The sequence below is a fragment of the Pagrus pagrus genome (genome assembly GCF_965226575.1).
Source record: "Pagrus pagrus genome assembly, contig: HAP1_SCAFFOLD_30, whole genome shotgun sequence".
Classification (NCBI taxonomy): domain Eukaryota; kingdom Metazoa; phylum Chordata; class Actinopteri; order Spariformes; family Sparidae; genus Pagrus; species Pagrus pagrus.
The window spans coordinates 473864-501681 of record NW_028175433.1 but is presented as its reverse complement, the minus strand read 5'-3'; the positions used below and the strand labels follow the sequence as shown (position 1 = coordinate 501681).

Here is a 27818-nt window from a genome sequence, read left to right as displayed (position 1 = left end):
GAGAGAACATACATTTTATTAAAAACTGACTCATGAAAGTCATGACGTCAATTCTTCCCCTCAACAGCCAGCAGATGTCACTATTTTGACTGTATCGAATGCTTCGAAGCAGTGCATCATTTTCCAGGCAACTTTGTCAAAGTGGTTCAGTGCTTCAGAAAGCTTCGGTTTCACCACCACTAGGCAAAAGTTGCAATGATGGCTAAGGTGACCCATTCAATGGGTAAAATAATAATAAATAAAAGTCAGATAGCCAGCTTTACAGTGTCACATTTCATTGATTAATTTGGTGTTCCTGTTCAACCACTAGATGGCAACACCAGACATAAAATATTCATACTATTCAGTATTTTTTGTATAGCTAGGCTATTTAAATGTCTCAAATACAATAAATTTGGTTCCACAATAAAACACACATTAACAGATACATTGTCATCTAATAGTTTGCCCATGAAATCACATTTAGCACAGTCTACAATTTATAGCCATCATGGATGCCATAGCGATAATCAAATCAAATTACACTATCATCAAAACTGTAATTAATCAAAATTTTCCAGAACATATTCAGTTTATATTTGGCTGGCAATATGCAATCAATACAACTATTTACAATTCAACATTTGGAGAGTACAACATAACACAACTCACCATTTAAGAACACACTCACTCATCACTTGTATTGGAATTTAGCTCGCCTCTCTTTCAAGCAAGCAAAGCGATCAATCACCCTCTCATTGAAATCAGGCATGTTCCTGACAAGTTCCCTCTCCATGGAAAGCAGGCCCAATGCATTCAGACGTTCCTGTCCCATTGTATTTCTCAGGAATGTCTTGAACCTCTTTAAGGTGGAGAAACACCTCTCAGCTTCAGCTGTTGTCATTGGAGTGATTATGAGGATGTTCAACAGCGCCACAGTCTCAGAGAAGGTTTCCTGGAGGTTGTAGCTCTGTAGAACCTGGTACAGAGCCAGTGCACTGCAGGAGCCCCTGAAGTCTGGACTTTCGTAGATGAGAGAAAGCTCAGTCCTGAGCCTCTCCTTGTGTAGCATGGGGTATGCCCTCATGGTGGTATTCAGAGCCTCTTCAGGGAATGTTTTCAGATGCCGGTCAAACAGCTCTGCCTCTAGCAGCACGGCACTCACAAGGTAGCTGGTGAAGGAGAACCTGTCTTTGGCATGGCCCAGGATTGTTTCACAGATCTGTTAAAATGATAAAAATGTATAGTCAGTAACACACAATTGTAAAAAAAAAAATTCTACTGGTGTTGGCATGAATGTGGCCATGATCTACTGTATCTACTGTCTCACAGTTCCAAAGTATGCATTTTATTATTCATGCAGACTTATTACTGTATCCTTGTGTGAGTATAATGGACAAGTAATGGGTGAGTAAAACAAATGACTACCATCCATTACTGAATTACTGAAAAAGAGATTGTGACTTTATCACTTGGTTCCAACACTTGAGTATGCCTACATCATTGGTCAGTAGTGAATGCAGATACCTCTTTTGACAGCCTCTGCTACTCTTGTTCATAAGGCTCTCCTTGATCTTGTGGTACCTGGTGCTTCTTGCTGCTGCTGTTGAGAGGAGCTTTGGTCCCTGAAGGGAGACAGATCAAAAGTGTGAGAATATGATGACAGTATGTCAATGCCATTATCAATAATTACTCTCTTTAAAAAAAACAGTAATACTAGTAAGTAATAAAAAATTGCCGCGAAACTCTTTCATTCACCAATATTTTGTTATGATACGCTAGTGCTATTCCCCTCTGAGTCCGGGGGTTAGCGGTTATCAACACCCGGGGTCTGTAGGTTGACCTACTGACCTCTGACCTGGACGATATCATCTCCGACCGCTGCCCGGCTCATTCTGATAATAATCATTCCGCTTCGGCATTCGGGTCCATTTTTAGTGCAACTAGCCAGAGCTTTAGTAAGTCTAGGTTGCGGAGAGGAAGCTGAACTTCGTCCAGCTGCTCATTTTGTTCAGACAAGTCGGACACACGCAGAAACGAACCGTAGCATTAGCGATAGCAACAAGGCGCGCCGCAGTCGGAGATGACATCATCCAGATCAGAGGTTAGTAGGTCAACCTACAGACCAACAGCTAACCCCGGACTCAGAGGGGAATAGCAGTAGCGTATCATAACAAAATATTGGTGAAATTAACGAATTTTGCGGCAGATAATGTGTTATTTAGAGGCTACATTGCACTGCCCTGTGTACTTGCATTATACAGATATACGCGGCTCTCAGCTGGATCTAATTTCGTTGGAACGACTTGTAATGACACCAAAGTTATCTGGGTGAGTAAATGATCGTATTTTATGCTAGAAATAAGGTCCAGATTGTAAAAAACGGTTATTATCCATTAATAATCAAAAGAAATATACCATCTGACCCATTTAAAAAAAAAAAAAACAGTGTTATGAGTATGAAAAGCCTCAGAGTTATCAATGTCCTGTATCAAATCATGAATGCTGGCAGTGAATATGCCAACAGCTTCCTCCTTGTTGATCTTCTGGAGGGATCTGGAAAGGGGAGCCGCAGCAGACGAGGACAGGACAGTGCTGCACTCTCGCACTCTCAGAGAATCCATGAGGAGCCAAAAATGCTGACAGACATGAAAGACATATGTGAAAGGCAGAAGATTACAGTACATAAATAACACAAGATATACAAACTGAAATACAAGTTATGATACTTTTTCATCAGAAATCACAAGAAGACCCTTACCTGCTTTATTTTTGCACAAGTTCCCTCCTGCGTCTCAATGTTTCTTTCCGTTGGAGTTACTTACTTCAGTTTCTCCACAACAGGCTGAGCAGTTAGTAAATAGAGACATAAGCTGGCTTTGGCACACAATGAACTTGTCAGTAGCCCTGAAAAAAGAAAATTACCTATTAATTTGCACCATGACACATCTTGGGCTGTGCCTGGAAAGCTAGGATAATAAGAGGTCAATCTTTATACAAATATGTAACTTAATACATTCAATGGTTGGTTTACTACATATACCCTTGTCCAACCTGCAATCCCATACAACAGCTCTGTCACAGAATGTGTTCAAGTGTGTTAAAAATGGAGGTCAGATAGTGTTGGAGTTGTACCGCCTGTATGCATATAGATAGCATATATAACTCGAAAAATTGTATTTCCTGCGAAAATACAGCGTGAATGCTGACGGCTGAAGTGATTTCGGAAATCTGCTGAATGTGCTGGAAAACACTTGCCTAATGCATAAAAAATGCATACAACTATGAGAATGAATGGTCAAGAATTTGCAGAAAAAGCTGTCTTTTTTCAAAAGCTGAAAAGTCAAAGGCGGAAAAGTAATAGGTTCAAAGAGCTTAAAAAGCTGAACATTTTGATAATTGGATGGTTTCTCTAGCTGAACATGAAGCTGAATATTTGAAAAGGATGAAAAGGCTGAAAAGCTGAAAAGTAATAGGCTGAAAGAGCTTAAAAAGCTGAACAGTTTGACAGCCAAACAGTTTCTGTAGCTGCATATGCTGGAGCAATAGCAGAACCAAAGTTGAAAATGTCCCCATAAGAATGAATGGGAAAACACCTCCCAAACTCCTGCAGGTTTAGAAAAAAGTGCAATGGTTATGGCCAAAATATGTATACAGTGAGTAACAGGAGACATTGCTGAACCATGTGATGTCTTTTTTATTTCTGTAAAGTGAAAAATGAGGGAGCCAGAGCGAGAGACAAAACCGGTACCGTCTGCTCCACTCCAGAAATTTAGGCTCAAAGTTAACACTGCAGCTTATGGGGGAGTTGCTGGAGTGCTTGTCGCTCGAGGGCTTCTACAGCCAAAAGTTTAAGTCCTACATCTGAAATAAGAACATCACCTGAAAGCCAACAAGATTTCCTACATTTCTATGTATATATTGTCTATGTGAAGTAAAAGCTGTGGGACCCAAATCAAGATGAAGAGAGTTTTTTCTCAAGTTTTTGCAGCTGCTCTCCACTCTAGCGATGATGTCACCCACTCTAGCTCACGCAAATGTTATAAAACAAGACTTACAAGTGGCTGTTCACGTTCAGCTGAGTCTCTGTCTGATCCGTTACTGTCTCCTGCCGGGGCGGCAGCACCAGCAGCTGCTGACAGACAGCGGTCCGGATGAGGCTGTCGGCACCGAAGGCACCGCACCGCACCGGGGGTTGGAGGGGAGAGGGGGGCGGGGGGTCGCACAGTTCTTGCTTCGGAATCCCAGTTGAACTCCATCAGATCGCTGGAGTGATAACCCTCTGGTTTAAACTGAGCGACACACAACCGAGTTTTTCGTAGCTGACGCAGAGGTCAAGCCCCGTCTCTTCAGCTGCACAACACGCACCCAGGCACGGAAGATAGCACCGTTTTTTTTCTGGTGGACCGGTGGACTCGATGTCGTGACAGGCTGGAGTTTGTGAAACCACCACAAACTGAATAATTTACCATGTCCATGATAACGCAATCCAAACCTGCTGTAAACACACTGACTCACGATAAGACGACCGCTCTGACAAATAGCCATCTGCTCCCACACTAAGCTATGGCAGCTGCTAGCATACAACTCCCTCTTGTGACGTAATATGACGCGATGTTGGAAAAAAAAAAAGAGAGAGACAGAGAGAGTTTTTAGGCGCTGTGCTCACTTTTTCGGTTAAATTTGTGCTCTTGTGTCTTGAAAAAACATTTCAAATCCTCACTCAACTTTTCAAATGGTATTTTTCACACATTACATTTATTTTGTAAACCAGTATAACCTGCAATATGAAAAATCCTTAGGCACACTTGTATTGGGGGGTCAACCACCGTGCAAAATTTAGGGTCTCTAGGGTCAAAGGGGGCCATTTAAGGCCAAAAAAGACATGTAAAACTGTTTAACAAAAATATCAAAACTTTATTCTAAATGAATACGATTTGAGTATGTTGCTCAGCTAAAATTGTAATACAAGAACATTTTGGTCCCATAATTGGAGCGTTCTTCGTTTTCCTAGTGGCCAGCAGTTGTGAGCTTTTGGAATAGATAACAAGTTTCAAGTCATTCAGTTTGTTGGAATGGTGAGCCTCATTTGGTTTAAAAATGTGAAAGTTTGAAGGCCCGCCTACCAAAAAGTAGATGTTTAATCAAAGCCAAACCAATGCTTATCTACTCATCTGGGGCTACAGAACAACATATCAAAAGCTCAGACTTCCACGACCTCTATAAAAAAAATGCTATAAATTTGTCAGTATGTCAGAGGGTGTAACACCCTTGGGTTTTTGAAAAGGACCTTTTTTCTAAATGACTTATATTTTGCTTTCGTATTCTTGTGTAGGGGCCCCAAGACAACCTCCATGCAAATTTTGGGGTCTCTAAGGTGAAAGGGGGCTGCATGGCAGCCAAAGAGACAGGGGGTATTAAAGGTGAAAAAACAGGATTGAAGGGATTTAGCCAGATTTTTATGTTGCTCACTTATAAGTGTCATACAAAAATATTTTTGTCCCATAATGATTAGAGCTTTCTAAAGCTACTTAGCTTTCCTATTCAAAACACTCTGTACACATTCAGGATGACAAACTCTGTTATTCCTCTTAATCTGCACACAAATGCACCAGTCTGCTTCGAGTCGGATTATGCTGACCACTGGGGCATACCTTTTATGCAAGAGTGTTACTGTTCTGTGCATGTTTAAAATACTTTTATTAAAACATGTTACTGTATATCCTACTGTATAGCCTCCCCTTTCACCCCCTCCATGCCCCCGGCTTTACTGTGCGGTCCCGGCCGGTGGAGCCCCCGCTGCACCATCCACCGGGCCGCCGGTAATGCTCCACTGTCACACCAACTGGGGTAAAAGTCCTCGCAGACATTTCATGGGACACATAAATAATCAAAGTGCACGTGCAGCTAGTGGAAACGAGCCAGGAAAGAGCATGCATGACAGCGTGACGTGAGCATTTCCTCAGAATGATTGACATGTTGGAGGACAAATAAGATGATCCACCCGGGGTGCTGCATTTGCAATGTTATAAAAGGTTGGCCACCAGAAAAATATCTATGACCCAGTAGGATTACAACCTATATGGACAAGCAAGTTAATTTTTTGCTGGAAATCCAATATGGCCACCACAATATTAGCCCCAGTATAATTGAGGTGAATAGGGCAAAAATTTAAACTAAGAGATATATCCATGAAACTTCACAGGTTGATCACTGACATGAATAAGAACATCCTTTGTATTGGAGGTTTCCATGAATATATATTTAAATATGCAAATAGGGCATTATTTGATTACATTTGCCTTAGCCTAACCCTAACACTGTAAAGTAACTCGGATTAATGGGTAGTCGGACTTTTGGGTGGTCGGACTGACGTATGCTCCCCCAATTCTGTATGGAGGCAATTTCCCGAGCAGCATCAGAAATCTCTCTAGTGAGAGGGAGAAGACAGACTTCAAAGCTAAGGCTGTTAAGAGAGGACTCAGGGTGGGGGAGGGGATGCCACCATAGGATGCCACTCAACAGGCTTAGAAACTGACCTTCAGTGTCACTACAATGAGCTGCCAGAGCTAAAATATCAGTCTTTCCTAAATATTGTCTCAATATTCAGCCTTCCATTATAAGTCATTTCTTACAAGTTACAAAATTTAATAGAAAAGAAAAATTCTAATTGTATTTTTTATTTTATTTTCAATAGTAATTTAAATATACATATCTGGTATAAAATATGTGAAAATCCCTATTAAAGATAAACAGCATTTAAAAAGTTCAGACTTGTGCTGCTCTGTATCTCAGATTGAATAAGTGCCATACTACATGCTCCTCTGAAAGTTCACAGTCAGGTCAGGTGCAAGTCAGGGTGGGGGAGGGGAGCTTTCAATGCACCTGCACCTCCAAACTCCCTCCAAAAACACTGCTGCGTTCAAGGCAGGCAGGAATTACTGATTTCCTGGAACTGAATAAATAATGATTATTAATACATGTTTAACTTCTTAATCCCTTTATGATTTGAAATTATTTGAAGATAAAAAAATATTTTAACTCATTTTTACTAATCAAAACCATCCCATGGCTTGCATGACTGAGAATATTAAGATTATTTCATTTTTAATAGGCAGTTTTCGTAGTATTCACTCTGCTTAAAACTATATTTGAAGTAATTATTTAATATGGGAGTAATTACCTCAATCTGTAGTATTTTTGCATTGAAACATTTGATAAAAGTTTCCTTTCAATTTGAGGCCATAACAGTAGTGAAGTTTCCCACTGCCTGTGAATGCAATCGGAGAAGCGGATCGTGCAGAGAAGTTGACTGAGGACTGGAGGTATGTTTGCGATACTATTTTTTTTAAATTAATTTTTGCATGTTATCTTGTCGACATTCAAATTACCCCATTTACTAAATGTTTGAAACCTTAATTACTATCGTCTATTGTATCCTCGTAGCATGAAGTCCGCGAATAAAGCCAAGCCGTATTAGGTCGATTGTAAAGTTACAAAATACATAAATTACGAGATTGAAACAAACAGTGAAAGTGATTCAGATTTTAATGATTAACATCTGTGATAGACTGCCATGAGCTGTTCTCATGGCACAATCCTTTGTGCATATGGTGGCATGCAAGGTTAGCCACAACCACTAGCCACAGCTGTAGTCACCATGGATTTTATTTCAACCAGTATGTAACAAATTACATTTCCATGCTCAACGCTTTTTTTTTTAATGTCGACTTACTCGATTGTGATTTTATACAAAGACGTATTGAAAATGTCAAGATTAAACTCTGCAGGGGACGTCAGCGCCGTTTTGGGAGGAACGCGCATAGTCAAAAATGACCTCCTAGTGTTTACCAAACCACACCTTGACCTTGTTGGAAAGCGTCATGAGGTCAAAGAAAGATGTGAATGAGAATTCAAAAGGACTGAACTGTCTGCGGTGCTCAGAGAATCCGACTACACTATGTCTTCGGGTGTTATTGACATGGTCTGCGAAGGAACAGAAGCACATGGCTAATTCATATGCAAAATAATGTCATCAGACTGTTCGGACCTTCTCTTGAATTATAAACTGTAATTATAAACTTGAGAGGCAGAAGAAACTTTCCTGGAGAAATATACTTAACCATGGGCGAAACTTTAGTTTCAGAAGTGGGGGGGACACAAGTAGGAACGGCAAATTTGTGTACGCATAGCGCGTGTTGTGTTCTGTAACGCTGTTACGTTGGAGTGTCACTAGATGGCACCACTGAATAAGACAGGACTATGTATGTAGGTGAAGAGAAGAAGAAGGAGCTGTTGTTATGAAGCTGTACTTCCTGCTGAAGATGTTGAGTAAAGTCCCTTGAGCTTACAAGTTGGTTTTCATTCTTCACTACACCACAGTGCGCTCGATTTCTGCCTGCGTAGAGCTTAAATCATGCCATTTCTATTTAACCCTAGCCTACTATTTTGTCATTAGCCATACTGCCAGTGGCGGAGCGTGGGTCTCAGCACAGAGAGGGAGGAGCATTCTCGATGGGCCCTTGTGATAGTTATTTAAACATTGCATTTATTCCATTATTTAAACATGCTAGTCACACTAAATATTTCTGCAGAAGACAATGCCACAGATCACCCCCTCTGACACACACACACACACAGGTCACTGTCTGAGTCAGTGGCTACCATGTCTAAGCCATGTAGCTACCATGTTAATTGTAGACTGTCTGTGTCCATTTAATGTTTGTGTTGTACCAAAGACATGGTAGCTACTGACTCAGCCAGACATCAACCTGCTTGAGCTTTCAGCACCATAGACAGTGTTGGTCACAGACTGACAGTCAGACACAAATCAACTCAACTCAGTAACCAATCACACAAGCAGCTCCATGGCTCCATGTTGTCCCTGTGTGATGTTCAGGACAGGTGAGGACAGTCTGAGGACAGAGAGCTCTGAGGTTGAAGTTTATAATTATGAAATGCACCGTGAGACTGTGACAGGTCTGTACGTCTTGACCACATGTCAGCTGTTCAGCTGTAGTAGAGGAAACTCCGCTGTTCTCAGCTCCACCGCAAGGAGCGCTTTTATTTTTATTTTTATTTATTTTTTTAATTTAGCTCCGGTAGCGACCCGGCTGAAATGCATGAGGATGCGCGGATCCGGTGTATTTATCAAGGCTTGGTCATCCTGCTGAGGCACCGGGTTGGTTTGAGCTGCGTTCATGAAGCCAGTCTTTAATCTCGCGTCTCCAACTTGTTCAGAACGCTGCTGCCCGATTTTTAACAGGCACGTCCAGGTGTGAACACATTACCCCTGTGCTGTCGTCACTCCACTGGCTTCCAGTTCGTTTTAGAATTGATTTTAAACTTTTATTGTTTGTTTTTTACTCCATTAATGGCCTGGCTCCCTCCTACCTGTCAGAGATTTTAACTGTCCGCGATCATGGCAGGGCCCTCCGTTCTTCCGGCCAGCTCCTGTTAGAGGTACCAAGGTCAAGACTTAAACAGTGGGGCGATCGTTCTTTTGCTGTCACAGCTCCCAGGCTGTGGAACAGACTGCCCCCTGACATTCGCACCACTACTGACCTCAGCCTTTTTAAATCGAAGCTGAAGACACACTTTTTTAGATTGGCATTTAACTCTGACTAGGGTAGTCCTGCTCTTAGGTGTACTTATTTTGCCTGTTTTTTACTTAATGCACTTTTGGAGGGCCTTTAACACCCTGCAGCACTAGTAGTACTTTCTTGTGTTTTCTTGCAGCACTGTAGCACTTTCCTGTGTTTTTTATGTATTGCTTTTATGTATTATTTTATTTTTTTGATGTAAAGCACTTTGGGTACCGTCTGGCTATTGTAAAGTGCTATACAAATAAAATGTGATTGATTGATTGATTGATTAAGTTAGAGGCTACTTTCAAACTCGTTACTCACTGGTCGTCAGCGTTTTAGCGATCGTACAGCCTGAGGCCAGTATACAACAGGTAACGGTGTTGTTGTCTCTTTTCACCTCCTCTCTTCCTTGTGTGATCAGTGCGCTGCATACACGTTTTAAACAGAGATGGCTAAGCGCCTGGTTTAACATATTAGTTAGCTAACGTTAGCTACAATAGTGTATAGAGTAAAGTTAGAAATACCAGTAATGACTAATCAACCCACATTTTCTTTCTTCCTTTTTAGTCCCGTTCCAAATAAGGACTTTAAGTTGAGCTGTCGGCTCCTTTTCATCTTTTTGCTGCTGTGCCGCGTCCTGTCTGTGTCTTTGATTGAGCACGTAGTGTGAGGGGGGCTTCCGAGCGGTCAGTTTACGCAGGGTTTCTTGTTGTTTTGCAATTACAGCCTGTGCCTACTGTTAGTTTTCAAAGTGTAAAAAGTGGGGGGGACAAAAACATGATTTTGAAAAGTGGGGCGGACATGTCCCCCCTGTCCCCAGTGGAAATTGCGCCCTTGTCTTCATAGCAAACAAGTTTTTACCTGGAATTTAATTCATTAAGGGTGAAAACTGGCTTATGTCAAAAATGAGCATTTCAGAGCGAGAGGAGCCTGTTTCTGCACTGTACAGTAGCCTAAGCTGCATTTCACTGAAAAAAGGTCTTTCAAACAAGTTTTCTATCCTGAACTGGTTGAATTTGGATCTTCTTCATGGCAAACGTGTTTTTACCTGGAATTTAATTCATTAAGGGTGAAAACTGGCTTATGTCAAAAATGAGCCTTTCAGAGCGAGAGGAGCCTATTTTTGTCTAAGCTGCATTTCACTGAAAAAAGGTCTTTCAAAGAAGTTTTCTAGCCTGAACAGGTTGAATTTGGATCTTCTTCATGGCAAAGGAGTTTTTACCTGGAATTTAATAGATTAAGGGTGAAAACTGACTTATGTCAAAAATGAGCATTTCAGAGCGAGAGGAGCCTGTTTCTGCACTGTACAGTAGCCTAAGCTGCATTTCACTGAAAAAAGGTCTTTCAAACAAGTTTTCTAGCCTGAACTGGTTGAATTTGGATCTTCTTCATGGCAAAGGAGTTTTTACCTGGAATTAAATTCATTAAGACTGAAAAGTGGCTTATGTCAAAAATGAGCGTTTCAGAGCGAGAGGAGCCTGTTTTTGCACTAAGCTGCATTTCACTGAAAAACGGTCTTTCAAACAGGTTTTCTAGCCTGAACTGGTTGAATTTGGATCTTCTTCATGGCAAAGGAGTTTTTACCTGGAATTTCATTCATTAAGGCTGAAAAGTGGCTTATGTGAAAAATGAGCGTTTCAGAGCGAGAGGAGCCTGTTTTTGCACTGTACAGTCGCCTAAGGCTGAAAAGTGGCTTATGTGAAAAATGAGCGTTTCAGAGCGAGAGGAGCCTGTTTTTGCACAAAACTGCATTTCACTTAAAAAAGGTCTTTCAAACAGGTTTTCTAGCCTGAACTGGTTGAATTTGGATCTTCTTCATGGCAAAGGAGTTTTTACCTGGAATTTAATTCATTAAGGGTGAAAACTGGCTTATGTCAAAAATGAGCATTTCAGAGCGAGAGGAGCCTGTTTCTGCACTGTACAGTAGCCTAAGCTGCATTTCACTGAAAAAAGGTCTTTCAAACAAGTTTTCTAGCCTGAACTGGTTGAATTTGGATCTTCTTCATGGCAAAGGAGTTTTTACCTGGAATTTAATTCATTAAGGGTGAAAACTGGCTTATGTCAAAAATTAGCATTTCAGAGCGAGAGGAGCCTGTTTCTGCACTGTACAGTAGCCTAAGCTGCATTTCACTGAAAAAAGGTCTTTCAAACAGGTTTTCTAGCCTGAACTGGTTGAATTTGGATCTTCTTCATGGCAAAGGAGTTTTTACCTGGAATTTAATTCATTAAGACTGAAAAGTGGCTTATGTCAAAAATGAGCGTTTCAGAGCGAGAGGAGCCTGTTTTTGCGCTGAAAAGTGGCTTATGTGAAAAATGAGCGTTTCAGAGCGATAGGAGCCTGTTTTTGCACTGTACAGTCGCCTAAGGCTGAAAAGTGGCTTATGTGAAAAATGAGCGTTTCAGAGCGAGAGGAGCCTGTTTTTGCACTAAACTGCATTTCACTTAAAAAAGGTCTTTCAAACAGGTTTTCTAGCCTGAACTGGTTGAATTTGGATCTTCTTCATGGCAAAGGAGTTTTTACCTGGAATTTAATTCATTAAGGGTGAAAACTGGCTAATGTCAAAAATGAGCATTTCAGAGCGAGAGGAGCCTGTTTCTGCACTGTACAGTAGCCTAAGCTGCATTTCACTGAAAAAAGGTCTTTCAAACAAGTTTTCTAGCCTGAACTGGTTGAATTTGGATCTTCTTCATGGCAAAGGAGTTTTTACCTGGAATTTAATTCATTAAGGGTGAAAACTGGCTTATGTCAAAAATGAGCATTTCAGAGCGAGAGGAGCCTGTTTCTGCACTGTACAGTAGCCTAAGCTGCATTTCACTGAAAAAAGGTCTTTCAAACAGGTTTTCTAGCCTGAACTGGTTGAATTTGGATCTTCTTCATGGCAAAGGAGTTTTTACCTGGAATTTAATTCATTAAGACTGAAAAGTGGCTTATGTCAAAAATGAGCGTTTCAGAGCGAGAGGAGCCTGTTTTTGCGCTGAAAAGTGGCTTATGTGAAAAATGAGCGTTTCAGAGCGATAGGAGCCTGTTTTTGCACTGTACAGTCGCCTAAGGCTGAAAAGTGGCTTATGTGAAAAATGAGCGTTTCAGAGCGAGAGGAGCCTGTTTTTGCACTAAACTGCATTTCACTTAAAAAAGGTCTTTCAAACAGGTTTTCTAGCCTGAACTGGTTGAATTTGGATCTTCTTCATGGCAAAGGAGTTTTTACCTGGAATTTAATTCATTAAGGGTGAAAACTGGCTAATGTCAAAAATGAGCATTTCAGAGCGAGAGGAGCCTGTTTCTGCACTGTACAGTAGCCTAAGCTGCATTTCACTGAAAAAAGGTCTTTCAAACAAGTTTTCTAGCCTGAACTGGTTGAATTTGGATCTTCTTCATGGCAAAGGAGTTTTTACCTGGAATTTAATTCATTAAGGGTGAAAACTGGCTTATGTCAAAAATGAGCATTTCAGAGCGAGAGGAGCCTGTTTCTGCACTGTACAGTAGCCTAAGCTGCATTTCACTGAAAAAAGGTCTTTCAAACAGGTTTTCTAGCCTGAACTGGTTGAATTTGGATCTTCTTCATGGCAAAGGAGTTTTTACCTGGAATTTAATTCATTAAGACTGAAAAGTGGCTTATGTCAAAAATGAGCGTTTCAGAGCGAGAGGAGCCTGTTTTTGCACTAAGCTGCATTTCACTGAAAAAAGGTCTTTCAAACAGGTTTTCTAGCCTGAACTGGTTGAATTTGGATCTTCTTCATGGCAAAGGAGTTTTTACCTGGAATTTAATTCATTAAGGGTGAAAACTGGCTTAAGTCAAAAATAGACGTTTCAGAGCGAGAGGAGCCTGTTTTTGCGCTGTACAGTAGCCTAAGCTGCATTTCACTGAAAAAAGGTCTTTCAAACAGGTTTTCTATCCTGAACTGGTTGAATTTGGATCTTCTTCATGGCAAAGGAGTTTTTACCTGGAATTTAATTCATTAAGGGTGAAAAGTGGCTTATGTGAAAAATGAGCGTTTCAGAGCAAGAGGAGCCTGTTTTTGCACTGTACAGTCGCCTAAGCTGCATTTCACTGAAAAAAGGTCTTTCAAACAGGTTTTCTAGCCTGAACTGGTTGAATTTGTGTGGCGGAGCGCTGTTGAACGCCCGTCATTTCCTGACCGGCGCGCTCTCTCTCTCAGAGAGTGCCGGTGGGGCGCCTCATTGTTCCGGCAGAGCCAAGCTCCTTATCACCTGTTTCCCCGCCGGCCGCATGTCGCGGTCCAGCAGTGACATAAACTTTTTACCCTGAACTCTGTTCTCCCCTCCGTGGGTTGTCGAGGGTGCACACTCGGCGCCTACGCGACACGTACACACACACACACACACACACACCTACACACATGCTCACCTGCTGTTGCTGCGGAGGTCTGTCTCGGGTTCACGGGCCGAACCGAGGCAGTTCCGGGCCACGTCATAAGTAGCGCACTGTGGCGTGCTTCCATGGGTCAGGCGACCATGGACTAAACTATGTGTGTTAATTGTTTTGAAATATTGTTAATGTATGTGTTCTGTGGGAAAAGTGGCACAGCCATATGAGGGGTTATTAGTGCCACAGTACTGGGGTTATATTTAAAGGGGTTCTGTTAGTTTTGTCCTTTGTTTCCCAGTTTATGTTTCTTAACCCGTGTTTTGTTAATTGGTTTGCCCGGGGGAGGGGCCAAGGGGGTTTTTAAAGAGAGCTCGGCTCACTTGAAGGAAGGATTCGGCTGAGTGGCATGTGGATAACAGTTGCTGCCTGTTCCTTGTAAATATTTTTTTTACTCTGTCATATTGTAAATATTCCTGCGTTTTTTTTGTTGCTTTGCCACCTGTGGGTATTTTTGTCTTTGGGTTTTTGGTGTAATAAAAAGAAAATCACCAAACTAAAGTTTGCCGACTGGGCCATCATCTTTCCAAACCAGCGTTTCAAAGTATCGAACCCCGACATTTGGTGTCAGAAGTGGGATGGCCAGTCGACGAGGGCGCATCCGGTACACAGGAAGACGGGTACTGGGTTGCGCTCACAAAAGGAGGAACCAGTGCAGGACAAAGATGGCGAGGAGGGAGCCTGGTCCACAGCCGAGGAGGACGAAGGGGGTGCGGCGGCCCCAGTCCGGCAGGCCGGCCCTGGAGCTCCAAGTCCAGGAGAGGAGCTGGTGGCGGTCATGAGGACCTTCCTGGAGGGACAGCAGAGAAGAGAGGAGGGGTTCCTGGCAGAGCTCAGGGGACTCCAGGCTTCGTGGCCAGCCCCCGCAACTGGATCAGGCAGTGGCAGGGCCGAGGCCGGTAGCACCTGTCCCTGCACCTGGGTCCCTATCACCATCTGAGAGGTCGCTGATGAGCCTTAGAATGGACTTACCTACACCTGCTGCACCGCGCCGCAGTTCACCCTTAAGGGCGGCAAGGTTTGGGGTGAGCAGTGGGACAGAACCTCCGAGGCCGGAGAGCAGACCCTTTGGTGACCCCAAGATTCCCCAGTACCTGGCTGGGGAGGACATTGGAAATTACCTGCTTCGCTTCGAGCGGATTGCCAGAACGTGTGGTTGGCCAGATGGTGAGTGGGCGTGTCGCCTGGTGCCGCTACTCACTGGGAAGGCGCTAGAGGCGTACACCGCTATGGACGAGGAGAGGGCTCATTCATACCCGGACCTGAAGGCGGCACTCCTGACCAAGTTTGACGTCTCACCGGAGACGTATCGCCAGCAGTTCCGGGCCATGGCAGTTCCACCGGGAGAGAACCCAACAGAAACTTACCACCGCTTAAAGGGTCTCTACCGTCGATGGATTCGGCCAGAGCAGCATACCAAGGAGCAGATCGGTGAGCAGGTCATCTTGGAGCAGCTGCTGCGAGTCTTCCCAACAGACATCCGCACCTGGGTGAAGGAGCACAAGCCAACGGATGGGTTAGCTGCAGGCAAGCTAGCGCTGCAGTACCTCAACGCACAGAGGGGAGGCCCGCCTGCTTATCACGGTGGTCCCAGTCGCCAGGTTTCGTCGCAGCCCAGACCAGCAGCCAGAGCCAGCCAGGTCCGAAGGGAGTTGGTGCCAACGGGCGTGGTGGATTATAGCAGACAGGAAGACATTTTGTGTGTGCACGGGGACAGCCATTCCTACCCCACAGCTGAGGTGACGGTGGTGGTGGATGAGCAACCTTACCTGCTGACGGTCGGGGTGGTGGAAAGGTTACCTGTTGCTGCTATCCTGGGGTGGGACTTACCTGTGCTGCTGGACGTGCTGCTGGAGGCCGGCCCCAAAGACAGTGACCTGGGGAAGGGTTTGTCCGGTTATGTGATCACCCGCACCCAGGCCAGGGCGGGGGTGACAGCCGACCCAGGGCCGAAAAAGGGGCCCGATCCAGAACTCTTTTCAACCCTGGACAGCAGTTTGTTTGAGGGGCCCATGAAGGGGCCCAGGAAGTCTCGCCGCCAGCGGCGGTTTGAAAAGGGGCTGAAGTCCCGGGAGCCGGACTGTGCAAAGGGACTGGCAAAGGGCATGTGGGAGGTGCCAGAGGACATTGGGGCCCTGCAAAGGGAGGATGGGACTCTGAAGTCCTTGTTCGCCAAGGTGGTTGGGGGGCTGGATATGTCAAAAGGGGAGAAAGAATGTTTTGTTGTTGACAGTGATGTTTTGTATGCAGTGGCGGAGGGGGTCAAACGCCTTGTGGTTCCTGTGTCATGCCGGCCGATGATAATGCACCTGGCACACACCTTGCCTTGGGCAGGTCATCTTGGCCGCAACAAGACCTATTTGCGCATATCCCCCAGGTTCTATTGGCCTTCCATGTATGTTGATGTGCAAACCTTCTGCAAAACCTGTCCCACCTGTCAGAAAACTTGCTATGTCTGCCAGTCCGACCGAGCCTACCTACAACCCCTGCCCATGATCTCCACTCCGTTTAGGCGTGTGGCCATGGACATTGTGGGCCCATTGGTGAAGAGCAGTGGGGGGCACCAGTACATCCTGGTGCTCTGTGACTACGCCACACGGTTCCCAGAGGCTTTCCCCCTGCGCACGGTCACTGCTCCTGCTGTTCTGCGTTGTCTTGTTCAGTTGTTTTCCAGGGTTGGTGTACCGGACGAGATCATCACAGACCAGGGGACCAACTTCACCTCCAGACTCCTGCAGCTCTTCCACCGGCACTGGGGATTTCGGCGATCAAGACCACCCCGTACCACCCTCAGACGGACGGCCTGGTCGAGCGCTTCATTCAGACCCTGAAGAAGATGCTGCAGAAGTTTGTGGCCGACACTGGGAGAGACTGGGACCAGTGGCTGCCCTACCTGCTTTTCGCCTACCGGGAGGTTCCCCAAGCGTCCACAGGGTTTTCCCCGTTTGAGCTTCTGTATGGCTGGGAGGTACAGGGGCCATTGGATCTGCTGCGGAAGACCTGGGAGTCTCCCGCAACCGGCACCAGTGACCGTGGTGTGGTCCAGTTCGTGCTGGAGATGAGGGACCGGTTGGCAAGGTACCGAGACGAGGCCGAGGTCAACCTTCGTGAGGCCAAGCAGACCCAGAAGGCGTGGTACGACTGACAGGCCAGGCACAGAGAGTTCCAGCCTGGCCAGAAGGTCCTACTCCTCCTGCCATCCTCCAACAGCAAGCTGCTGGCCAAATGGCAGGGCCCGTACACCGTCCTCAGGAAGATGGGCCCGGTGACCTACGAGATCCACCACCCGGACAAGAAAAGGGCAAAGCAGGTTTACCACGTCAACCTGCTGAAGGAGTGGAGGGAGGCTCGGGTTCCCGTGGCGTCTCTGCTGGTGACGGCGGTGGACAGCGCGGGGGAGGAGGAGTCTACCCTCGCCGACCTGAGCCAGTCTGCGGAGCCTGCTCTCGGGCACCTCTCTGCCGCCCAGTCCAGCCAGCTGTGCCAGGTGTTCCAGCGGGTCGCCAAGCTCTTCGCGGCCAACCCGGGGAAGACTGACCTCGTGGAGCATGTGGTCCGGCTGAAAGACAAGGGGCCGGTTCGTCAGAGGGCCTACCGGGTGCCCCAGCACCTGGTGGCCAAACTTCAGAAGGAGGTGGAGGAGATGCAGCGCTTGGGGGTGATCGAGCCGTCGCAGTCTGAGTGGTGTAGCCCGGTGGTCATTGTGGGGAAGAAGGACGGTTCCCTGCGCATCTGCATGGACTTCAGGAAGGTCAACGCCATGTCAGAGTTCGACGCCTACCCGATGCCCCGGATCGACGACCTGCTGGAGAGGATTGGTCGGGCTAGGTTCATCACCACCCTGGACCTCTGTAAAGGGTACTGGCAGGTACCCCTGGAAGCGTCCAGTCGTCCCTGCACAGCGTTCCAGACACCTGCTGGCCTCTTCCAGTTCACGGTGATGCCCTTCGGCCTACATGGAGCACCAGCAACTTTCCAGAGGCTGATGGACCGTGTCCTGCGGAGGTGTGAGGACTGCAGTGCTACCTACCTCGATGACGTGGTCATCTTCAGTGCCACCTGGGAGCAGCACCTGCATGATCTGGAGCGAGTCCTGGGCCAGATCCAGCAGGCAGGCCTGACGCTGAATCCAGCCAAGTGTCAATGGGCCTGGGAGGAGGCGAAGTACTTGGGGTACCGGCTTGGACGAGGGGAGGTCCGACCACAGGTGGACAAGGTCGAGGCCATCCGTAGCTGCCCACGCCCTCGCACGAAGAAGGAGGTGAGGTCCTTCTTGGGCTTGGCCGGCTGGTACAGGAGGTTCGTCCCACAGTTCGCCACCCTCGCAGCACCTCTGACAGCACTGACGGCGAAGGACCAGAGGAACCCGGTCATCTGGAACGAGGACTGCGAGGCGGCGTTCCAAGCTCTCAAGGCCTGTTTGTGCTCTTCGCCAGTTCTGAGGAGCCCTGACTTCAGCCAGCGGTTCCTGGTTCAGACCGATGCCTCAGCGGTGGGACTGGGGGCAGTCCTGGCCCAAGGTGAGCCTGGTGACGAGCGACCGGTGCTGTACCTGAGCCGGAAGCTGCTGCCACGGGAGACCAGGTACTCCACTGTGGAGAAGGAGGGCCTGGCCATCAAATGGGCCCTGGAGAGTTTGAGGTACTACCTGCTGGGGAGAGAGTTTGACTTAGAGACTGATCACAGGGCTCTGACCTGGATTAACTCCATGAAAGACCACAACAGTCGTCTCACCCGCTGGTACCTCTCTCTCCAGCCGTTCCAGTTCCAGATCCGACACCGAGCGGGCAAGACCAATGTTGTGGCAGACTATCTCTCCAGGTTGCCGCACATCGTCAACCTCGGGGAGGAGGGGGATAATGTGGCGGAGCGCTGTTGAACGCCCGTCATTTCCTGACCGGCGCGCTCTCTCTGTCAGAGAGTGCCAGTGGGGCGCGCTGCGCCCTCATTGTTCCGGCGGAGCCAAGCTCCTTATCACCTGTTTCCCCGCCGGCCGCATGTCGCGGTCCAGCAGTGACATAAACTTTTTACCCTGAACTCTGTTCTCCCCTCCGTGGGTCGTCGAGGGTGCACACTCGGCGCCTACGCGACACGTACACACACACACACACACACACACCTACACACACGCTCACCTGCTGTTGCTGCAGAGGTCTGTCTCGGGTTCACGGGCCGAACCGAGGCAGTTCCGGGCCACGTCATAAGTAGCGCACTGTGGCGCGCTTCCATGGGTCAGGTGACCATGGACTAAACTATGTGTGTTAATTGTTTTGAAATATTGTTAATGTGTGTGTTCTGTGGGAAAAGTGGCACAGCCATATGAGGGGTTATTAGTGCCACAGTACTGGGGTTAGATTTAAAGGGGTTCTGTTAGTTTTGTGCTTTCCCAGATAGCATACGGATGTGGGCCACTTCAGGCAACAATCCGGCACTGTAGGCATTCTTCTGGCCCGCACAAAACAGATGTGAGCCTAAACTGGCCCATGTGGTAAATGCTACATTCGGCCCTTATATCACAAAACAGATATGGCCCATCTTTGGCAAATACGTGGCAGAGTAGGGAATGGTTATTCCTTAAGTGAACCAAGGCTGGGCCACATATGGTTCAGCACACGTGGCCCACCTTTGCTGAAACACATTTGGGCCAGTTTTGGGCAAAAGACGGCAAATTAGCATCGACTAATCTGGATGTGAGCCTAAAGTGGCCAACATATGAGAAAATACAAGTGGCCCACCTTTGCTGAAACACAATTGGGCCAGTTTTGGCCGAAAGACGGCAAGTAAGCATCGACTAATCTGGATGTGAGCCTAAAGTGGCCCACATGTGGTTTAGCACACGTGGCCCACCTTTGTTGAAACACATTTGGGCCAGTTTTGGCCGAAAGACGGCAAATTAGCATCGACTAATCTGGATGTGAGCCTAAAGTGGCCCACATATGAGAAAACACAAGTGGCCCACCTTTGTTGAAACACATTTGGGCCAGTTTTGGCCGAAAGACGGCAAATTAGCATCGACTAATCTAGATGTGAGCCTAAAGTGGCCCACATATGGTTTAGCACACGTGGCCCACCTTTGTTGAAACACATTTGGGCCAGTTTTGGCCGAAAGACGGCAAATTAGCATCGACTAATCTGGATGTGAGCCTAAAGTGGCCCACATATGACAAAACGCAAGTGGCCCACCTTTGTTGAAACACATTTGGGCCAGTTTTGGCCGAAAGACGGCAAATTAGCATAGACTAATCTGGATGTGAGCCTAAAGTGGCCCACATATGGTTTAGCACACGTGGCCCACCTTTGTTGAAACACATTTGGGCCAGTTTTGGCCGAAAGACGGCAAATTAGCATCGACTAATCTGGATGTGAGCCTAAAGTGGCCCACATATGACAAAACGCAAGTGGCCCACCTTTGCTGAAACACAATTGGGCCAGTTTTGGCCGAAAGACAGCAAATTAGCATCGACTAATCTGGATGTGAGCCTATGTGGCCCACTTATGAGAAAACGCATGTGGCCCACCTTTGCTCAAACACAATTGGGCCAGTTTTGGCCGAAAGACGGTAAGTAAGCATCGACTAATCTGGATGTGAGCCTAAAGTGGCCCACTTATGGCTCCACACACGTGGCCCACCTTTATTGAAACACATTTGGGCCAGTTTTGGCTGAAAGACGACAAGTTAGCATCGACTAATCTGGATGTGAGCCTAAAGTGGCCCACATGTGGTTCCACACAGGTGGCCCACCTTTGTTGAAACACATTTGGGCCATTTTTGGCCGAAAGACGGCAAGTTAGCATCGACTAATCTGGATGTGAGCCTAAAGTGGCCCACATATGGTTCAGTAACATTGTGGGGTCCATACTTTGTGAAGTACAAATGTGCCAGGACAAGAAAAGACAAGACAAGTTAAGTTAAGTTAGTTTGCTTCTCTCATTGAACCGCTGTCCACTATTCAGGGTATAGGGGATAACAGGACCCAAATGCAGACTCAAATGGAACAGTTTATTATTTTAGAAAGAGGTAAATAAACAGGTAATCAAAGTCCAACAGAAATAAAGTAGCAACAAAAGAGTCAACGAGCCTAAGTCTCGGACAGGGGAAAAAACAAGGAATCCAAAGTGCAAAGTGCAAGTAGATATTCCTTTTTCGGTGGAAATGTTCCATGATGGGCATGATTGGCAATGTTGCAGCATGAACGACCTGCAATATTGATCCTTCACTCATTCTGGAAGAAGCTCGCCACTAATGGAGCCCCCGTCAAGCTTCTTTGCTGGAGCTTGAAGCAGTTAGAGGACTGAAGACTTTTAGGCCTGAACTGCCTTAATTGTGTTCTCCACTATGGAGGTGAGAATTTTATCCAAGCTAATGTCTATCATGAACAACACATCCCCATGGCAAGCCCGGATGTTGCACCCATGATACAAAGAGAAACAAAACCGTTCATAAAAATCTGAGAGAAAAAAGTTAACACAACAAGCGGATGGTGAATTCTGAGAGTTGTTATCCGTCTGATACCAGCAGGAATTACATACAGTAGGCATAGTCAAGTTTAACTTGTTCTTCTCTTAGTGCAATATTATCTGTCAGTATAAATAATATGCTGACTGTGATGAATTTGTTGTTTGTTGATGAAAGTTAATTTATAAAAATATATATATATTGACCAACAATTCTGTGTTTTCTCTGATTTGAGTATATGCATTTTCATGTGTGGCCAATGGAATGTCCTTCCAGAACTTATTCTACACTGAAAAAAGGAGACTGGCCAACTCTTGGATTTATGTCAGCATCTTGGGTGTATTGAACACAATTGCCTCATGTTTTAAAGTTAAACGTAACTATATAGTGTAGAAACTACATAATATGCAGAGAGGGTACATTAATTTGTTCAGATCATGTTGGGATGAAGTGAGTCAATAAAGTAGCGATGTTAATTATCGCGATACCGCACGCGATTTCGTCTTGCGCACTTTACAGTCACGTCCAAGAGCTCGCCGTACGGTCCGCCACGCCACGCCACGATTCGGTCGGTAAGTCTGGATTTTCTGATTAAATATTGTCGAAATCTCAGCCAAATGTAGTTTAATGTCTTGAGAGTCACTACGTAACGTTAACGTTGAACTAAGTGAGTTCGGTAAAGTCCCATGAGCTTATTTGCTCGCGCTATTTTATCACTATGTTTTATTTGAATTTGTTTTTTGAGCGGGAGCCGTCCATGTTACATTCAACTTAACTTTGCGGCGCTCCTTAGTCTTCTGTTTGAATTGGTTTGCCAACTGACTGTTCAGTTACATTGTGTTAACTAGCTAACACACTAGCTAACACCGCTGATGACAAAGCTAATGTCATCAGCGGCATTAAGTTAGCGACCCCCCTCCCCCCAAACACCGTGTAATGAGAACATGAGCAGAAGGAGAGGAAATTCAAACAAAAAAGGACACATTAACTGGTGTGCGTCTGCTCTGTCTGAGCAGTGGTAGCAATAATCACGTAGCCATGGCCTGCCACTGCCTAATGTTCATAATGGCAACTTAACTTTTTCTTGGATACAAGCTGCTGGCTTTGCACAGTCAGCCCAGTGTTTGAACATGGAACATGATTAGTCTCTGTTCTCATCAGAGAAGAATCACATTAATTATTTGATATTTTACAATGGTTTATGCAGTGTACCTAAATAAAGTTGCCGGTGAGAGTACATCTAATGTATGTTTATTAAAATACAGTTTTCATAATGCCTAGATAATGCCTCATAATGCAAACTCAAGTCTGCATATCACCTGGAGTCAGCTGATGGATCATGGGCTCAAGTTTTTGTGGTGAGACCAGGATGTTGTATTTGCTCTTATTATTACCGTAATTAGTAGTAATTAGTAGTAGTTAATGCATTACAGATTTTAATGAATCCCTCAGCACATGCATACACAGACACTGGCCACCTCATTAATACATCTGTGGTATCTTATACGACAACTCTGTCATAGGTTCAACTTTTACCTGTATATATTGTCAGACAGGTGATTAATGTAATTAATTTAGCTAAAGCCTTAATTTAGGCTTGGACTTTTGTCTGTGTATTTTTAAAATGTGTCCTGCTCAAACTGTTTTTCCAGGATCTCCAACCCTACCTTTAATCCTTCTTTGTTTTTACTTCCACAGCTAGAAGTGTTCCAGTGACAGAGTGAATGTGGCAATGCAAGACCTGCCCTTCAGTTTTTCCAAGTAGGTCCCATATTCTGAAGTACTATCGAGTCAGACATAGACATTATGGGAATAACAATCGTATTCCATGTGTGCATGCAAGCTGCCCATGCACTTTTAGAACGTGGAATGCATTGTTAATTCATTTGAATAGATGTTATTAAAACTAGTCGTCATCAGTCAGAGAAATGTACATTTAGTTGCCATTTGTGTCCTTGTAAGGATCTTGTGTCTGAGAGGGATTACTGGACTCACGTTAATGCACATTTGAAGATAAATGAGGTTGTAACGTGCATGTTCTTGGATTGCAAATTTCAAACAAACATCTTAGGATCTTTTAAATCCCACAAGAGCAGAAAACACAGGTCTTTTTCACTAAAAGATTTTAAACCAGGAATTGTAGTATCAGCCACCCTCGCTTCCCCAGAATCTGCTTCAAATACGTCTGATGATGACATTGGTGAGGATGCTCAACCAGGTAGCAGTACTGGTGTTCTAAATGACCACCCAGATGTAATCGAGCACAGTTTGGCAGCAGCTTTTATGTTTTTTTTGTGATGCTCCCATGATCAGCAATGTACAAGAGAGATGGCCAGCTCTTTTTGATGCAATGGAGGTAATTTAAAAAATGATGCCCTGACTAGTTGTGTCATAGATATGGTGTTCATGTGAGAACCTGTGAGTACTGATTCCACTGAAAGGACCCAGTCATTTTTATCATGCATTCACTGTCACTGCACTGCACTATGAGAAATGTATCTTTTTTTATATCATCTCCGGAGATTATATAACGTCCAGTCCATAAAGGTCAGGTCCAAACAGGTAGTTTTACTGTTGGTTTTTAGATACTGGTGTCACATGCTGACTGTTTAAAAAAGTCAGAGTTTTTGTCTTTGATCACTTTCTTCTGTGCTACTGAAAATTTGAGTTCAAATATCTCTATTGTCTTTGTTATAATTCTTAAGGATGACATTGATGCCGGAAGGGAGTCCCTCATTAAAGGACTCTGCATCTATCTGAATGAGAATCCCGACGTCTTGGTGCAGGAGTACATGGTGGGTGTTTTGTGAGTAGATTGTGGCTTTGCTACATTTCCAAACGTATTCAGTTAACCCTGTGATCCTACTTGGACCGTTTAGGTCCATTTGCCATCTTTATCACCTTGGCAAAGTGATTCCAGTGCTGAGATTAAAAACAAATGGTCCAAACAGTCCATTTTTTCTCCATAATCCCCCATTATGAAAGTGAAAAACCACCTATATTGACCCCTCTGCCACAGAGTGAAAAAATATTGTTTCTCTTACATTAGGGATTACACTAGTGTGAAAACACTTCAAATTTGTGAATCTAGTGAAAGAAGGAAAAATCCACCATCTTCTTACACTGCACTGACCCTCATCTGACAAGGGCAGAATTGGGACTGGGATACAGCCCTGGAGTAAATCAAGGTTAATAATAAAAAATCATCCAGGAACATGAAAACAACTTCCAGAAGAAATGAGGACGAGAATTCAGTCTTTACATTAGCTTGAAGGCTCTTCTTCATTTGATCTGGAATTTGTTATGTCTGTATTTTATTTTTTCTCTCAGAAATTGACCATGAATGGCAGCATGGCAGGGCAATCTTTGGCTGTAGTAATCTGCTATGCTGCTTACATGGGTTTAAATAAACTATTGCATTAGAATTGCTGCATTCAAAAGCATCAATTTTTTTATTTTATTTATTTATTTTTAAAAAGCTTCAAGAAATGTTTTATCTTTAACCAGGACATGACTGAGGCCACTGCACTGAGTGCCATTGAGAAAACGACAGTGGGAATATGTCACCAGAGAGACGCCAGGCAATGACTTTTCTGATGTTGGCATCATCATCGAGGGTGTGGTGGTTCTTCAAGATCTGGATAATGTAGCCCTTGCAACAGCCTTCCTGTTTGGACTTTTTTACTCTTTGAACATGAGGTATCCGTCACAGCTCCGCTATACTTTTGAAGTGATTCAAAAGGTGGTAATGGAGTTGGATGTGGCTCAACTCTCGAGGAAAGCCCAAAGCTTAAAGACAAAACTGTTCCAGTAAGGAGAGCTCACTGTTGTTGTGCACGTGAGGCGGTTAGCTCCAGGTAGGAGGACAATTAAAGCTCACACTTGCTCTCCTGCATTTTGGAGGTTGAATTTCCAGGTGAACAATCAGCAACAGCATGGGATGTTTCAGTTGTAGTAAGGAATTTTAAATACTTCTAAGATACTGTTCTGTTTTGAACCAAGATGTCACAATGAGGTCAGTCATTGCTGTTTATCCTATGGCTCTTGAATAAAGGCTTTGACATGCAACTGTTCATTTCTGTTTTTAATTGGGGTAAAAATGGGTAATGTCAATGATTAAGAGAGTTAATAGAAAGGTATTAGGCATTAAAATAAATGATTGTTGAAATGGCAATGGCAACTAACGTTTTTGCATTTCAAATCAGTTCTATAGTTGAATCGAATTGTTTACAGTTACAATTGTTATTTAATTTAATCTTGACAATAGAGACCTTGAACATAATGTTTGTATTGTTCTCTTCGAAGATGGTTGCCTGTAGCCTTTTCAAAAGAAAAGGTCTAATTTCCATTCTGTGGCTGAGTCGGTAAAACACTGAAAAACTGACATTACTTGTTCACTGTTGATTTGTATTACAGTAGAACAGTAATGTCAGTTCAATTCTTTACCTACTGTCACTGCAGTGAAATTAGACATTTTATTTTGAAAGGTTACTAGTGGTACAGGCAACCATCTTCAGAGAACAATACAAACAATCTGTTTTTAGGCCTCCATTGTAAAATTGTGTAATTGACACTAGACTATAATACGAACATGTAAAATGAAAATAACGTGTAGTATTTACGCTACCAAATAGTATTGGAGTAAAAGTTATTGAATAGTGTTGAAATGAAGTGATGAAATTGTGAAGGATTTAAATGTTCCAAGAGCTCAAATTACTTTATCAAAACATGTTTTAATCACACTGTATCAACACAAAATATACAGGTTTATTGAACATGAATAACTTGTGTTAATTTAACTCAATTGTTTAAGTTGCTGCCAAAGCAAAACATCTGTGTGCAACCAATGTCCACCATTGAATTAAGTTAATCCAACATGTTCCTTTTTTCAGTGTATGTACAAATCCCTACATGTTCTCATGCTTGTCAAAGCGCTGGTTACTGAGGAAGCGAGTTTGCACACATTGTTGAGTTACATGTGTGTATACGTGTCTGGTTATTAATATGTGTATGAATGTGGTTATTAGAGGAGGATAGTTGGACTGTTATCTGTTTGAATGTGTGATAAGAGTAAGAGAGTATGTGCTGTTGTGCACTTCATGATTTGGTGCTCTTGTTCCCTGCTTTTACTAGTGTATTCTGTCTATTTTTAAAATATTATGGTCATCATGTCACTCATATTTCAATGATTTTAATACTGTATCTGCTTTAACTTTACCTGCCCAGGGACTACAGGCGGAACTATAACCTGGCTCAAAGCATCTCTTCTTGTCTTACAAGATTAATGTTTTTTTGTGCATTGTCCCTGTTTTAAATAAATAAATTCAATTCAATTCATTAAATTCACAACATACTGTACATTCCTTGACCGAGTGTGCCAATAAGAGCATAGCCTAGGCCAAGAGTGACAGTTCATTTGTGAACAGAAACCGCTCCCACCTGCTCTCTGTGTCACATAGAAAATGACTGGCAGGTCGACATTGGAAAATGTATTGACCTACATTTACCTGAACATATCACCCACAGTGACAGTGTTTTTTTTTTTTTTTTTTTTTTTTATTAAGTCAACGCTATTAAGTCTGTAAGGATCGTATCTTTATTCAAACTCTACTTTCCGTTATGTTTTTTTCCGCTTTAAGTTGGAGTTTTCCAAATTACGAGTCTTTTGAATGCATCATATTCGAATTGACGAAAGGGAGCAAGGGAGCAAAAAGTGCGCAGCTCTTATTGTTGGAACTTCACATTGTTTTGTCAGGTTGCCAGTGCTGCGAAAAATGTTAGCTAGTTAACATTCAGTTTTTATACAAGGTTAATATGACCAGGCAGCAGGGCTCGAAATTAACGATGTCCCGGCGGGGACCATAAAAATTCCTGCTGGGACACACTTATATTTTGTCCGGGACAATTACGGGACAGTGAAAAAAAAAATGTCAAACGCTCACTCTCAAACAAAATGCTCAATTCCCTCCTCCGTATATCATTGCATTTCCCTGAGGTTGAGGACTATAATGCAGAGCAGGCAGTTGAGAAGTGGTGGCAAAGTGGTCAGAGAACATGCCGACCCATGTTCAACGACTCTGTGTGAGACAAGAAAAATAAATCTCTGTGGCAGTGAACTTTCCCTCCAGAAAACAGCATCCCTCCCCGCGAGTGAAATAGTCAGACAGCGTATTGTTTACTGATGGTGATTATGTAATTTTGTACGAAAAACGTAACTTTGTCACTTTCCAGGCTGTTTGGTGGGTCAGGATCTCAATCACAACACATTATAACAGCATCCATATGATTATAACAGTCAGAGGGTACATGTTTAAACACATGCCGCTGAAAGCCCCACTAGGATTCAGAGAAGCACAGTACAGAAGCACAGAATGTGTTGCTGCCGTTATTACTGGTACCGGTGCCGCGTCG

The 27818-nt window shown here is 44.3% G+C and overlaps 1 protein-coding gene and 1 long non-coding RNA gene across 5 annotated transcripts; one reads left to right on the top strand and one right to left on the bottom strand.

Moving 5' to 3' along the window:
• On the bottom strand, positions 1-27818 carry LOC311253663 (uncharacterized protein). Of its 4 annotated transcripts, XM_084384165.1 has the most exons (4): positions 4038-5688; positions 2741-2886; positions 1564-2618; positions 1-1201 (listed from the first exon to the last, which is right to left on the bottom strand). In XM_084384165.1, exons 3-4 carry the CDS (start codon positions 1657-1659, stop codon positions 674-676), a joined length of 624 nt encoding a protein of 207 aa, XP_084240291.1. In that variant the 5' UTR covers positions 1660-2618; positions 2741-2886; positions 4038-5688; the 3' UTR covers positions 1-673. The 4 variants fall into 4 exon arrangements, 3 of the variants coding, with proteins under 3 accessions (XP_084240291.1, XP_084240290.1, XP_084240289.1); XR_014621774.1 differs by having other exon boundaries at positions 1507-2886; positions 4038-5711; XM_084384164.1 differs by lacking the exon at positions 4038-5688 and adding an exon at positions 27806-27818 and having other exon boundaries at positions 1564-2886.
• Positions 23890-25480, top strand: LOC311253662. Its single transcript, XR_014621773.1, has 2 exons — positions 23890-24202; positions 24915-25480. It is a non-coding gene; the product is annotated as an uncharacterized lncRNA (long non-coding RNA).